The 15,856-nt window shown below is 46.2% G+C and overlaps 1 protein-coding gene across 6 annotated transcripts in view; it reads left to right on the plus strand.

Moving 5' to 3' along the window:
• LOC123755711 (tRNA (guanine(10)-N2)-methyltransferase homolog) overlaps positions 1 to 15,856 on the plus strand; it is a 306,814-nt gene that overhangs the window by 38,906 nt on the left and 252,052 nt on the right. For 4 of the 6 annotated variants that reach the window (XM_045738445.2, XM_045738446.2, XM_045738447.2 and 1 more), the window contains one exon: positions 9,307 to 9,372. The exons of the other annotated variants lie outside the window; for them this stretch is intronic. In XM_045738445.2, coding sequence (XP_045594401.2) covers positions 9,307 to 9,372 — 66 coding nt within the window. The remainder of the gene's footprint in view (positions 1 to 9,306; positions 9,373 to 15,856) is intronic. 6 annotated transcript variants of the gene reach the window in all.

Here is a 15,856-nt window from a genome sequence, read left to right on the forward strand (position 1 = left end):
TCAAAAAAAATTTGAACTTGTACTTACTTTGGATGCTATGGGGTACGTAAGTTGGCGCGCGACGTCATCATTCCCCGTTTGCCCGTGCCGTAAGCTCCCGGGGCCAGTAGGGCGCCCGGGGCGGGGCGCGCGAGTTGCTGCGAATATATTTTTGTTCATTTTTTGTGCACAGTTCCAAATACATTTTATTTGTTTTTACGTGCTAATCCTATGTATAATGAACACGTGCACTATATTATGGCAGTAAAACATCCGTACTGTCTGAGGACACTGTGTTACGTGCATGACACTTGTGTACACATATGTTGCACATATTTATCATGTATCATGCTAATTTATGTATATATACAATCTATTTACAGACTATACACTGTCACGCACTATATACATTCACCATCAACACATTCAGAACACCGCGAGTGTGAGCAGCCATACTCAGCCAGCCCTCCCGCACTCCTCCAACATCTTACTCGCCAACATTACTCCTCCAAATCATACAATTATTCACACCAATGTTTTATGTTCATTTATGTATATTTACAACATATGTACACACTATACACTGTCACACACTATATACATTCACCATCAACACACTCAGAACACAGCAAGTGTGAGCAGCCACACCCAGCCCTCCCTCACTCCAACATCTTACTCGCCAACATTGCTCCTCCCACCATACTGTTATTGTATTTATTACACAATTTACACATGTTATAAATACCTATCTACATGTTCTATTTACCAGAACTATGCAAGTAAGCCGGTATTGTGTCCAAACAGTACAGTGGCCACCATACACTGCATGACAAATCACACAGCAGACAGCAGACGACGTCACATCCCTCACCAAAATAGCTCCTCACAACATACTCCTGGTGCTGTTATTACACTATTGACACACACTGTATATAACCATGTACATGTGTGTTCCCCATAGCGAACCACGAAGCTAGTATGGTGAGCAAAACAAGAGTTACTGCCACACAGTGAGGCTACCTCAATTCTCTTCCTTCCTCCCTCCCTCACCAAAATTCCTCCTTCCTACGCACAACGCTCATTATAACCACAATCCTGGTCACTAATACCTGTAAATGAATAATTGACCACAAGTTTATTTTGAAAAGGAACCTACAAAGTCGTTTGAAGATTCCTAGATGGACGAAATAATGCTGTGGTGCTGTGGCTAGCGCTGTGAACATCATGAACAGCATTGAATCACTGATATTTGAACATTGTACCCAGTCATTATCACACTCGAGCTCTTCTATAATACTATCATGGCTAAATAAAACAGATTATATATATATGTTGACAATATTAGGCGATGCTGTGGTCACACGCTGAACAGCAGTGCTGTGCGCTCATGCTGCGAGCGCCAGCCTTGGTTGCTCACTCACTACTGAGGCTCTGACACCCGGCAATGTGGACCATGATTTTTTTTTAAGATGGCGTCTGTTTACAAGAGCCCTGAGGAAGCTGATGTGAACCCTATGTAGCCGTTGGAGTTTTGAATGGAACGTGAAAAATAAAAACACCTGGAGGTGCGTTGCGCATCTGAAGCCTGGGCCTGCAGGCGCGTTGCGCAGTTAAAGGGTTAACGTATCAGCCTAGTAAGCTCCGGGGAGCTTCCGGGTCTCACCCAGAAATTGGCATTTCATTACATTCAACGCTGGGTTTTGGGGGTTTCTGGAACGGATTAATTCTGTTTACATTATTTCTAATGGGAAAATTTGCTTCGGTTTACAATATCGGCTTATGAACCGTCTCTGGGAATGGATTAAATTTGTAAACTGAGGTACCACTAATTACACTTAGGTAATTACACACACAAGTAAATCATACTAACATGATACTGTTTACAGTATCAATAAGAAAATAAATTGTTGCCATCATTATTATTATTATTATTATTATTATTATTATTATTATTAGTTATTCTTATTGTATTTAAATAATTACCTTGTTGATCACAAAACTAGCATTATTTTCTGTCGAGAGCGCCTTAGGCTCCCCAGAGCTTACTGGGCTGATATGTATATATCAAACCATGGTAACAGTCAGTTTGATTGAAGTTCTAGCCTACCGGGAACCCATGAGCCATTTCCTGGCCCCCTTAGAGAGGCAAGAGGAGCAATGGCCTATAGACACCCTAATGTGATTTGAAGCAGTCTATATCTGCCATCTACCAGGTCAGGCACCCAGAAAGGTAAGAATTCCAAAAGAAACCACAGCTATCTTCTTGAGTTATCTTGAGTTGATTTCGGGGCTTTAGTGTCCCCGCGGCCTGGTTCTCGACCAGGCCTCCACCCCCAGGAAGCAGCCCGTGACAGCTGACTAACTCCCAGGTACCTATTTACTACTAATTAAAGTAAGAAAGTACCTACTTTCAGCTGGTGAAAATTGAAAACTGAAAGTTGACCTAGCAAGCCGAACTTCCCAATCAGAAAACAAGCAAACAAGCATGATGTCACCACAGCCGCCGCGCCGCTGTCTGCTCTGTTCTCCCTCCCCAGGATGGGGAAGGGAGGGTCCCAGACCTCCTTTGCCGACTTCCCAAACTCAGTTCTGAGGCTGTTGTGTTGGGTGGCGGTCGTTCAACTCTGGCTCCAATCTTTGAGCAGTGCTGTGCCTTGCGGTGTGGTATTGCTGTGTGGTGGGGTGCACCAGGTGTTATTCAAGAAGTACTGGGGCTACATGCACCTAGGGTCACCTACCCTTGGTACTCTGTAAATGCTGCCCTTGCGGTTTGGGGTTACCTTCTAGAAACTACCTCCTTAGTTCCGTACTACCTCTAGTAAAGAAGAGAAGTGTTAGGGGAAGACATGATCACCACATACAAAATTATTAAGGAAATAGTGTAGATAAGGACAGACTACTTAGAATGTGCGATACACAAACATGTGGACACAATTGGAAATTAATACTCGAAAAGCTGAATGAGCTAGTCTCCAAATATTTTTTGCCAATGTTGGTATAGTGAACAAATGGAATCTTCAAGAGAAAACTAGATAGTTTAGGACCAACCGGGCTGTGGTGGATATGTGGGCCTGTGGGCTGCTTCAAGCAACAGCCTGTTGGACCAAGCTCTCACAAGTCAGTTGTCTCGACTTCGAGTTGAGGAGTGAGCAGCGACCGCCTCCCGGATAAGTCCCTACGTTTTTCCTCTGTGGATAGTTAGCTCCGGGGAGCCGAAGGGGCTCCCCCCCAGAAAACCAGCGTTGAATGTAATGAAACACCATTTTCTGGATGAGTCCCAGAGGCTCCCCGGCATCCCTCCGGGGGATGTAGAAGAATTCTCAGAACTCCAGCAAACAGGTAGGATTCTTTTGCTGCTCAGTAATTGCCCACCCTTGGGGCCTGATGGGGATTTTCCTGCCACTGTTTGACCATGGGTAGGAGGTAGTATCATCGCTGGCAGAGGCACAAGGTACTGAGCAGCTGTCTTATGATACACATAGCAGCTGGTTCTGTTCCTCCTGGAGACATTGTGTTTTTGTAGGGTTTTTCATTTGTTTCTGTGGGAGCCCCTGTAACTCCGTGGAGCTTATCAGGCTAATGTATTAGACCGGGACATTAGCTATGGAGTTCAGACCTACCAGGGACCTTCAGAGAGGTTTCAGAGAGCAATGGCCCTGGAAAAACCCCTTGTGGTTGGGGGTTTTCCTTATCTACCATCGACCGGGGTTAGGCACCCAGAAAGGTAGGCATAACAAAACAAACCCCACATGGTAAAAAACTAAAACAAAAAACTGAACAGAGAGGTAGAAACTCCCTACAATCACAAGGAAGCAAGCAAACATCATACTTTACTGCCATGCCACTTGTCCGCGTAGCCCTCCCCGCCCCGAGAGGGGGAGGGGGAGCTCAGACCTCACCCCCTGGATGCCTAGCACCAGTTCGTAAGTTAATGTCAACTGGGACAGATGCTTCTCTGGCCTCAGTTTCCTAAGCGGTGTTTGTCTTCATGACGCTCACTGCTGTGTCTTTGTGTTGTGCGGTGGCCAGGTGTTCCTCATCAGTACCGAGGCTGCATTTGCTTAGGGGCTTCCTTCCCAAAGCGCCCTGTGAGTACTGCCCCTGTGTGACAGGGTTATCTTCCCTGGGGCATTCGGGAACCATTCCCGTAGAGGTTCTTGCTGCTCGGCATTTGCCTCGCCCTTGGGGCCAGCTGGAGCTTGGGGCCCATGTTTGGCCTTGGGTAGGGACTGGTATTGTGCTAGTTAGGGCGTCAAGGTGTTGTGCGACCTGCTACCTACGTGGTGACCGGTTCCTGTTGTCTTTGGGGACGGTGTACTTCTGCGGGATTTTTCTTTTGTTTTTATTTTCATTTGCCTGGTGTGGGTCTACCTAGTGTGGCTATAGTTCCACTGGTAGTGTTTGGTGGCCCTCTGCTAGGCCCCCAAGATTGTACACGTCGCATGGGTTTTCAGTGTTGTATCTACTCCTTGTTAGCTTGGGTGTTAACCGGTTAGCAACATCTTGACCGGGCTTTCCGTAGCAGTCTGCCTACAGGCCCTGGAAAACGCTGTCGGGGTTGGGTGGACCATTGGATGTGTCTTCCGGGTTCCATCCCGTCTTGTGCGGGTTCATTGGTTGCTCTGCCATGTCTCCAGGTGACAGTCGCCACTTTTACCTCCGTCATGCTGCCTTTTGGGTCACTGGCACCTTGACCCAGAGTCTTGCGAGTTGTGTTCTCTTCTTGTTCTCCAGTACTCTCCTGATGTCATTACTGTTCAGAATACAGGCAGCATCCGCGTTGCAAGCTTGGTTTAGGTTGCTGTAACACACTAGGTTGGTTTCCCACTCGGATGCCCCGGGGCCGCCCCGTTTTGGTTAGGTGTTGCTCGCCCCTTTCCCTCCCTGTTCCCGGCTCCTGACCGTCTGCGGGTTTCGGGACTGGGGCGGGGTTTAGTTGGGGCCGAGACTCGTGCGGTTTCGGGGTCTGCTCTGTTCGGGTTGGGGATGGAGGTTTTTGAGCCTGTTCCTCCTGCCAAGGCTTCTGAGTCATACATGAGTGGCAGTCCTTGCTTGTACTCCATTTCACCCAGTCCCTTGATATTGATGTTTGGGTGCAGGCAGCTTCAGTGTTGCATGCGCGGTATAGGTTGATGCAATTCGCTAGGTTGGTTGCCTTCCTGGTTGCCTCGAGGCTGCCCCGCTTGAGTTATAGGGTCCCGGACTTGGGGGTGTTAGTCTCCTATACTTTGGTTTTGTCTGTGCCCCCTCATCCTTCTCCTGCTGTAGTTCATCCTGTTCCCCCTCTTCCCCCCCTCGAAGATGGATGGTGAGACTCGGGCAGCTTTGAGGACTGCCCCTTCCGGATCGGCGGCGGAGGCATTCGGGTATGTTCCTCCTGCCAGGGCTTTTGGGTTGTGCCAGCAGACCCCCTTCATACCTGCAGACTCTGCCTTTTCTTCTAAGGCAGAGGGTTTAGGGAAAGGCTCTGCTCTCGGTCCTGTCATAGAGGATCATGGGGCTGGGGAGGAGTTGACTTGGGGGGCTTGGGCCCCGCTTGACCCTGCTTGGGTGTTGGTACCCCTCGGGGCAGGCCTTGTTGTTGTAGGGGGAGGGGTTTTCTTATCCCTCCCTGCCTTCCTGTACGAGTTTGATATGAATTGGGCTCCTGTCCGGCTTCACTTCTGGGTTCCCTTGGGTTCTTAGGTTCCCTCTTTCCCGAGGTTTTCGGCTTACCACATCCCGCCTAAGGAGGTTTGGGGGGCCATCGTAGCTTTCCTTTTGCGAGACTGATTATGCCTCGATAATGGATCCTTCTTCTTTTGAGTCTTCCTGGCTGGTAGACTGCCCTTTCATTTCGTTGGGGAGCGTGGCATGCATTCTCTCAGACCCGCATGCTTGAATGGTGGGGAGACTACAACAATTGTTTAGGTTTAAATGGAGGGAAAATTTGAGCGGCTCAATGCGTGCTTGTTTGCCCACTGTTCTTCCTTGCGATGTTGGCCAGGTGCAGCTTCACTTGCAGGTTCCAGCCCTTTTGGCGTCCCTGGTGGCTAAGGATTTTTGCGCCCGTGGACATTTGGCTTTGGTCTTGCACTTTTTTACCCTGCTGGAGCTGTCTTCAAGGTACTTGGAGGTACTTGGTTCTGAGCCTGCGTCCGGTGCACTTGCCTCAGCTGCTCGGGCGTCGAGCTGCCGAAGCTCAACACCCGAGCCTCAACAAACAACTTGTTGAAGTTATTAGCGCCGATTCTGAAGGAAATGGTGTTTCTGTTCCTTGCTTGTTGCCTCGTGTGCCGACAGACGGGGCTCATTCACTCTTTGGAATCTGCTTGGGGCCCCTGGCTCTTAGATTTTCATCCCCTTTTTATTCGTTGCTATTCACAGTCTGCGGTTGTGCAGTATCCGCAGGCGGCTTCATCTAGTTGTTGTCCCATGTTGGACTTGATGGTTCTGAGGAGGCCATGGGGGTCCTGCCTGGAAGGGTCATGCTAGGGGTTCATGGTTCCTTTGGTCATAGTAGGCCAATGGTGCCAGATTCCGGGCCGATGGGGCCCTAGGATCGGCGCAGTGATCACTCTGCGAGTCACTCTGCACCAGGGATTCTCGTAAGTATCGTCAGCCCTTTTGCGGTTCACCCTGTTGATGGGGCGATGGGGGGGGGGGGAAGCCTCGTCCTGTTTGCTCAAGCCTGGTCCAACGATTTGTGGGCTTTTCAGATTGTTTCCTCTGGCCTGCAGTTGCGTCGGGTGGCTGCTCCTCCTCCTTCGGGGTGTTCGGGACTGGCGGGGCAGGCCTATTCTCCAGCGCTCTGTTGGGTCATCTAGAGTTGGTGTGCTTGGGCTTGGGCAAAACGACGTTGTCCCTCATGTGGGTTTCCCGCCTGTTTCCGGTCTTGAAATGGGACTGTGCAAACCTGAGGTTCATTCTGGACTTGTGCCGTCTGAATCCCCCTGGGTCATTTGCCCCTCTTTTCGGATGACCACTCTTTCCCAGGTCCAGCTGCTTTTGGAGCCAAATGCTTTGATGGTGTCTCTGGACTGCCAGAACGAGTATTGTCACGTCCCAATTCATCTGGGGTTCAGGTACTGGCTAGGTTTACCTAGCAAGCTTACAGCTCTCATTGCCTTACATTCGGCTTGAGTCTGGCGCCTTGCATTTTTACATGGCTTACCCAGGTCGTGGTGACCCGTTTGCATCTGCTTGGGGTTCGGGTTCTGGCCTGCCTAGACGACTGGCTGGTCTGGGCTTCAAGCCGGTCCGCGTGTCTGCTCACCAGGGATTTGGTTTTTTCCCAGCTTGCCCGGTTTGGGTTCTTGGTGAACTGGAGGAAGTCCCAATTGGTTCCCTCTCAGGTTCGGACTTGACTGGGTCTTGTGTGGGACTCTTGGACCGCTTCCTTGTCTCTCCCTCCTGCAGCATTGCTGCGGCTGCTGCCAATCTGGCTTTGGCGGTTGTTCTGGTTCCTTCAGGGCTGTCCCTTCCGCCACTCTCGCAATCCCTGGGTTCGGATGCTGGAGGCCTTGCATCAGCTTCTGCATCGCAGGCTTCCTCTTTGGGTTTTTTGGAGTTCAGTGCCATGGCACCAACGCAAGCCCTCACTTGATGTGTTCATGGATGCGTTGTCTCTAGGCTGGGGCTTTGTGACCAGTGCTCACCAGTTCGGCCAGGGGTGGTGGGGTCTGTCCTTCTGACAGGTTCATAGCACGGTGCAGAAGTTCGCGGTGGTGTGGTTTTCACTTCGGAGAGTTCATGTTGCATGCAGATCGACGATCCGACTCCATTCTGACTGCTTCCCGATGGTTCATTGCCTGAACCGAGGGAGTTCAATGCGGTACTTGGCTTTATGGGGTTGGTCGCATCGGGTGATTCCCCTGCTTAGTTCTCGGGGTTTGGCTATCCTGGCAGTTCATATCCATGGGGTGTTCAACGTCCTGGTGCATGGCCTGCCCTGGTTCATTCTCCTGTCCACGGAATGAACGGTCGACGCCGACTCCTTCAGTTGTCTCTGCCGGATGTTTGGGTACCCGGAAGTGGATCTTTTTGCGTCGGCGTGGTTGTGGCATCTTCTGGTGTATATGGTGCCCTACCCAGACTGCGAGTCCTTGAGGTCAATGCCTTTCAGCAGGACTGGTCGAGGTGGGGTTACCTGTACCTCTGTCCCTAGTTCAGCTGTTGCTTCAGGTTCTCACTCGGCTGGAGACTTACCAGGGGAGAATAGTCCTGTTGGCCCATTGGTGGCCGGCCCAGCTTTGATTTCAGGTGCTGTTTGCTCGGTGTCTGAACCCGAGCGTTTTTTGCGGCTCCGCCTCTTTCAGCAGATCGGTCCGGTCCGGTCCGGTACGTGGCTGGTTCAATCTTCTCCTCAGAGTTTTGTGTCTGGTCTTTCTGATGCGGTTTATCATCATTTATTATGGTGATCAGGTGGCTGTGTTGGTGTCCCTCCAGTGTGTTTCGTCTCGGTGGCAGTATGAAGTCTCTTTGCAGTCCTTTCATCATTTTTTTACTCTTCGTAGGTTGTCTTTGATTTCTGATCGGGTTGTTTGTCCTCTCTTGGTTGTTTCAGGACCATCATCTTATGCCGAATACTGTCGCCTCATATCGTATGGAGTTGGCGGAGCCGCTTCTGCTTGCGTTCATGGTGGATGTCGCTTCTGCTCCGTTTCACAAGCTTTCTTATGCGTTGTTTTACCTCCGGCCTGCTCATGCACCGCCTGAGCCGTCCTGGTTGTTGGACCGAATGCTCGTGTTTCTCTCTTCTCCTCAGTTTGTGGTGGCCCCTTTGGTTCAGGATGGTTTTTCTAAAGCTCTTTCTTGTTGGCATTGGCCTCTGGGGGTCGGGTCAAGGAGCTTCATACTCTCCTCTGGCATAGGGGTTTCTCCTCTTTTTGGTCCTGAGGGTCAATTTGTTCATTTGCAACCATCTCCTTTTCTGGCAAAGAATGAGGCTGCTGCTTTCTGGAGGGGTCCTTGGATTGTGGATGCTTGATTGGTTAGGCCGGGGGCGGGGGTGCATCATGTGTTGTATCTGGTTGCTTACGGTTTGCAATTTTCACCAGGCGTAGTTAGTTTTAGAATTCCTACGTTTCTGGGGGCCTGACCTGGTAGATAGCAGATATAGACTGCTTCCAACCACATGGGGTGTCTCTAGGCCATTGCTACTCTTGCCTCTCTGAGGGGGCCAGGTTCTGGCTCATGGTCCCCGGTAGGCTAGGATTCCTACTGAATTGACTGTTTCCACAGTCTAATATAGACATATGAGCCCAGTAAGCTCTGTGGAACCTCCGGGTCTCACCCAGAAAATGGTGTTTCATTACATTCAATGCTGGTTTTTTATTTATTTTTCAGGAACTGGTATCAGTTGCACGGATGTTCAAAATTCCCATCAAGTGGATTGATAAGCCAAAGGAAGATGTATGTCAGTTACCAGCTGCTTTATTTACACTCATTAAGTCATACAAATTATCTTCAAATTTAGTAATTGGCCCATTATTAATAGTATCCACAAGATTTAACGGCCTCGTATTTACCATTCTGCTGGTTCTAACGACTAGTTTTGGAGACCAGTATCTGGAGCTTCAAATACCGGTCTGGTGGTCGATAAAACAGTAGGTTGGTATTGGGTTTGTTTTGGCATCGGCGCATCCTCACATGGTAAGTGGTCACCTATCACCATCATCCATAGTTGTAAATTAAATGTTAATTTTTTTTTAAATGTACAGTTTAATGAAGTAAATTACAGTGTAACCTCGGTTCTCGTATGCTCCTGTTCTCGTATTTTTCTGTACTCGTACTCAATTTCTCCGAAAAATTCGATTTAGTCCTCGTTGTTTGCCTCGGTGCTCAAAATTTGTTCATGCATGTACGGATCCACAGCGAGCGTGGCGCTTCAGTTTACCAGTGTCTCCCATCTAGTGATGATCGTGCTTGAATTCTTTGTGAAGAATTTCATTGTTTTTGTTCTTTTTTGGTTTCTGAACATAAAACTTCTTATTATATATCATACCATGGGTTCCAAGAATGTCAGTAGTAATGTTCAACCTAAGAAAATAGTTGTGAGGATGACGATAGAGGAAAAACAAGAGATTATTCATAGTGAGACAATGTGATGCCTTACTACAGACAACAGTTAAAACATAGGGAAAAAAGTGTCTATAGACACTTTTTTGGATTTTTACAAATTGGATTCTTAGTAAGACAAGAGAGCAGTGAGCCACAACCAGGTCCCAATGGTATGCCTGCAAAATATAAGAGAGTGAGTACCCCAAAAATGTCATCACAGCTGTTATAATGGAGAAGGACTCTCCTTCCAAACACTAATACCTCTCCTCCTTCCCCCCCCCCTTTCCTCACTGTCTTCCATACACCGATAAGTCTTCAATAAAGGTAAGGTACCCAAGAGTATTATTCTGTATAAAATGTATTTTTTAGTTAATATATTTGGGTGTGTGGAATGGATTAATTCAATTTACATTATTTCTTATGGGAAAATTCGTTTCGGTTTCTATATTTTTCAGTTTTTGTACCCGTCTTTGGGAACGGATTAACTACTAAAACTGAGGTACCCCTGTACGTGGCTGATCTCATTGGAGGTAAGGAGTTAATTAACAGCTTTTTCAAGATTACAGTGAAACAGGTCGTTGAATGCGGGACTCCGGTATTTCCAAAGTTGTTGAAGTGTCGGTAATATTTCAAGTGACATTCAGGTAAGATATATTTTATATTACTAAAATGAAATAAAGTTCATTGTGTAATTGTTTTCCAAGCTAGTGCCATGCCAACGATTAAGCCAGCTGTTGGCTGCTGCATGGGATGATGTATGAACACGGTCTTACCAAGTCCAGATGGTGTGAGAGTATGGTCTCTCAAGATTATCCCACAGCTGACTTGAATGGCTCATTGCAGTGCACAGTGCACCGATCTCGTGCACAAGCCCTATCTCTGTTAACCCTGGATGGTAAACTGTCATGTTGGGTATCTCTAGGATGCCCACTTAACCAGGAATACGTTTATAATATGGAGGCCGCCGTATGTCCAGACAGGAAGTAGATATAGGGAAGTTAAGCATACTTGGCACAAGGGTCAGTGAGTGCACAGGACGTAAGAGGCCAGAGTGAGAGAGAGAGAGGGGACGCCAGCGAGGCGACAGATCTGACCTCTGGGGTCAGCCTCAACCGGCGCATTGGAGAATAACAACTGTGATGTGGTCGTGACGTGTTCATGACGTGATCTCTGCTACTGATCATGGAACGATCAATAAGATTGGTTCCCGCTCTTTTGCTGAAATGCCATTGGTGAAATTGTAACCCCTTGTGTTGTGTCCCACGAGGAGCCCTGAGCCCCAGGCAAGGGCATTCACGTGAGGGAGCCCGTACACAGAGGACATGTCCTGTTCTGTCTATTGGCCAATAGACAGAAGAACACCGTCCATTCCTCACCGTCAAGTTAAACTCAGCGTCTTTTTGATATACCAACGTTTGCCCAGAATCACGATCATGACCATATTGTTTAGAAGCCTAGTGACAAATCACCAGAGCGAAACAGACTGGTATCAGGTAACCACTGGTGACAAATAGAGATCGTCTGTGAGTGACCTAGCGTGAATTAAGGCAGTGCCGCCACCCAATTAATCTGTGTGTGTGACTTTTGCTACAGTGTACCCTCATGGTATCATATAATCAGCCGCCAGCCGCCACTCGGTCCAGAGAGTGTAGCTAACCTAGCCTCGAGCCGCCAGCTGCCCTGCCTTCACGGTACTACATGACGTCACCACCTTACTCACCGCCAGTGCTATCAAGTGTGTGTGTGCGCGTCTGTTAGACATACAGCGCGCCCTCCTGCGAGTACCCTCCGTGTCAAGTACGGTTTGTGGGAAAGCCTGTCGCCAAATCAGCTGTTAGGCCACCTACGAGTTCTTGCATAAATGTGCCTGAGTGAGTGAGTGAAAAAGAGAGGTAGCCTACCTGTAAGTACAAGATCTTGTCATTGTTTTATTGTGACTGTGTTGATCTGAGGGATCAACCACAGTTCTCACCTTCTCATACCTGACACAGGTATAGGTAAAGGCACACATATTTCACTTTCCCATCGAACCCTAGTCTCCTGATGGAAAGTGTTCTAAAGTTGTAAAACTTTACTTGCATGTTTAGGCAAGTTACTGTATTAAGCATAGACACAGTGTTCTCCCATATTAACAGGGACTTGATGAAAGAACATGAGTGACCTCTCACTATGTTCTTATCCCACGAGGCAGACAAGAGGAGCTCCAGCATATTTCAACAATCCTAAGTACTGTATTGTAGTACAGGATGATGATAGTGAGTGGTGTCCCAGAGAACATAACGGTATAGTGCTTTTGAAAAATAGGTGAGATAACAGGAATGTGCCAAGAGAAGTGAAAAATTGGATGAGAAAAAGTTGCCCTAATCTTTCCAGTGCAGAGAAGAACATTCAAGATGGCCGCCGGCAAGAGGAAATACAAAACAGACGTTGATTTTGCTGGATTCAATGAAGAAAGCATTGATATAACCAGTCTATACGACAAGTTGGTAAAATTAGATACTATAGTGAACTCTTATATAGAAATAATTAGTAAATTGAAAGAAGGTAATGACCATTTAAATAGCAAAGTTGTATGTCTTGAGGGTTTAGTGAAAGACTTGTGCAAGGATAAGAATCAATTGGAAACAAATTGCAAAGCCATGGAAGAAGAAAATAAACTCTTAAAAATAGCTATGGAAGACGTTAAAGTAAATTTAAACTTAAATGACTACAATAGGTTAGGTAAGGAAATTCAACAGGAAAAACAACTTTTGTCAGCACAGATGGAGGAAGTTACACAGGGAATAGAACAGTGCAAGAAAGATATGCAACTCACTTATGCACAAGTGGCCAAGGAGAAGGAAAAAAATGAAGAAGCAGTAAAGGAAGTCAAACACCGCAGCAACCAAGATAAAACAAACATTAGGCTAGAAGTGAGAAAAGAATTGGCATCTAACCTGAAGTTGGTGCAAAACGCAGTTGATCGGAGTAAGTCCCTAATAATTTTTGGCTGCAAAGAAAAGGAGATAACATCTAGGTCAGAAAGAGCTGTAGAAGAAGCGAAAGTAGTAGATAAAGTTGTTGGCCTCGTGGAAGGTCTTAAAACCATAGAGAATGTGTGCGACTACAGGAGAATAGGCAGATATGTAATACGGAAAAATTGACCTTTGAGGATCACCCTAAATGGTACCAAACAGATGGAAGAAGTACTAAGGAATGCTAGAAAGTTACAAAGTGATGAGGATGGGAAAGTGTGGTCGTTAAGACGAGATCTTTCAAAAGAAGATCGGGAGAAGCTGAAACTGAACCTCGCTGAGGCAAAACGTTTAAATGAGAGCAGGAATGAAGAAGAAATCAATTCTTTTTTCTACAAAGTGATAGGGGTAGGCAGACCAGTAAAGTGGTACATAAAGGCAAACCAACAAAATCATTAGAGAGAGGGGGAGTGAAAAATAAGGAGAGGGGGAACAAGTTCCTGAAGATTGCATACACCAACATAGATGGAGTAAGATCGAAGATACTGGAGTTAAGTGATGTAATACAGCTGCAGACACCAGACATTGTTGCACACACGGAGACAAAACTTGAAGATGTTATTTTAAATGAAGTCATATTCCCAAGGGGCTACTCAATTTGGAGACTGGACAGAAAAATTAGGAAAGGCGGTGGCGTTGCTGTGCTGGTGAAAGAACACCTAAAGGTGAACGAAATAATGACTGCCAATCCACAAGAAGTTGACATAATAGCACTAGAGATCTGCCATGAGGATGATAAACTGATGATCATAAATGCATATAGTCCACTGCCAAGCAGCACATGGTCAAAGCAGGAGCTAGATAGTAAACAAGAAGGTCTTATAACAATAATGAGAGAGATCATAGCGAGAGCGGATAACGATAGATTACAACTGTTCATAGTCGGCGACTTCAACTTGAAATCCATAGACTGGGAAGCATATGAAGCTAAAACAAGATTTTTGGACCTGTAAATTTGTAGACCTCATCCTGGAAACATTCTTGTATCAACATGTTAAACAAGCTACGAGGATGAGGGAAGGGGACGTTCCCTCCATGCTAGATTTGATATTTACCAGGAAGGAGGAAAAAATATTTGACATTCAGTACCTTCCTCCCTTGGGTAAAAGTGACCATGTCTTTTTGGGAATAAAGTATGCAATACGTTATAATCTGGAAGAAAATAAGAAGGTTGATGCAATTGAAAAACCTGACTTTAGGAGAGGACATTATGGCAACCTTAGAAAAAATTTTAGTGAGAATAATTGGACAGACTTCTTGCTAGGCAAGGAAGTGAATGAGATGTATGTCAAGTTTTGTGAAATATATGATAAAGGCACAAAAAAATTTATACCAAAACAGAGATGCAGAACTAGGACACAGGATTGGTTCAACAGAAATTGCGAGAGGGCCAGAGACCAAAAGACACAAAAATGGAATTAATACAGGAAGAGACCAAACCCCCATGATCGAGCAACAGAGATATTACAGGAAAGAGATGGTTGGGTTGACTGCATCTATCAGGACCTAAAAATGGCTTTCGACAGAGTTCCACATAAGAGGTTGTTCTGGAAACTGGAACAGATTGGAGGGGTGACAGGTAAGCTTCTAACATGGATGAAAAATTTTCTGACATAGAAAAATGAGGGCAGTGATCAAAGGCAATGTATCGGACTGGAGAAATGTCACAAGTGGAGTACCACAGGGTTCAGTTCTTGCACCAGTGATGTTTATTGTCTACATAAATGATCTACCAGTTGGTATACAGAATTATATGAACATATTTGCTGATGATGCTAAGATAATAGGAAGGATAAGAAACTTAGATGATTGTCATGCCCTTCAAGATGACCTGGACAAAATAAGTATATGGAGCACCACTTGGCAAATGGAATTTAATGTTTATAAATGCCATGTTATGGAATGTGGAATAGGAGAACATAGACCCCACACAACCTATATATTATGTGAGAAATCTTTAAAGAATTCTGATAAAGAAAGAGATCTAGGGGTGGTTCTAGATAGAAAACTATCACCTGAGGACCACATAAAGAATATTGTGCGAGGAGCCTATGCCACGCTTTCTAACTTCAGAATTGCTTTTAAATACATGGATGGTGATATACTAAAGAAATTGTTCACGAATTGTTAGACCAAAGCTAGAATATGCAGCGGTGGTGTGGTGCCTATATCTTAAGAAGCACATCAACAAACTGGAAAATGTGCAAAGACATGCTACTAAGTGGCTCCCAGAACTGAAGGGCAAGAGCTACGAGGAGAGGTTAGAAGCATTAAATATGCCAAAACTAGAAGACAGAAGAAAAAGAGGCGATATGATCACTACATACAAAATAGTAACAGGAATTGATGAAATCGATAGGGAAGATTTCCTGAGACCTGGAACTTTAGGAACAAGAGGTCATAGATTTAAACTAGATAAACACAGATGCCAATGAAATATAAGAAAATTCACTTTCGCAAACAGAGTGGTAGACGGTTGGAACAAGTTAGGTGAGAAGGTGGTGGAGGCCAAGACTGTCAGTAGTTTCAAAGCGTTATATGACAAAGAGTGCTGGGAAGACGGGACACCACGAGCATAGCTCTCATCCTGTAACTACACTTAGGTAATTACTAGCTCTAGTTGCTCTTGGGAGATGGTGATCTTTGGGGGGATTAAATACCCCGAAATTACCATCTCTTTTAAGGGTCTGAGTTTGGTCTAGTGGGTTAAAGGCGTACCTGTTATGCCAGTTGCTATGAGGCTTCTGTGCTGGCTACGGTTCGAGTCTCCTGATGGGAAAGTGTTCTAAAGTTATGTATATATACAGTGGTACCTCGGAATA

This window comes from Procambarus clarkii, chromosome 43 (assembly GCF_040958095.1).
Source record: "Procambarus clarkii isolate CNS0578487 chromosome 43, FALCON_Pclarkii_2.0, whole genome shotgun sequence".
Classification (NCBI taxonomy): Eukaryota; Metazoa; Arthropoda; class Malacostraca; order Decapoda; family Cambaridae; genus Procambarus; species Procambarus clarkii.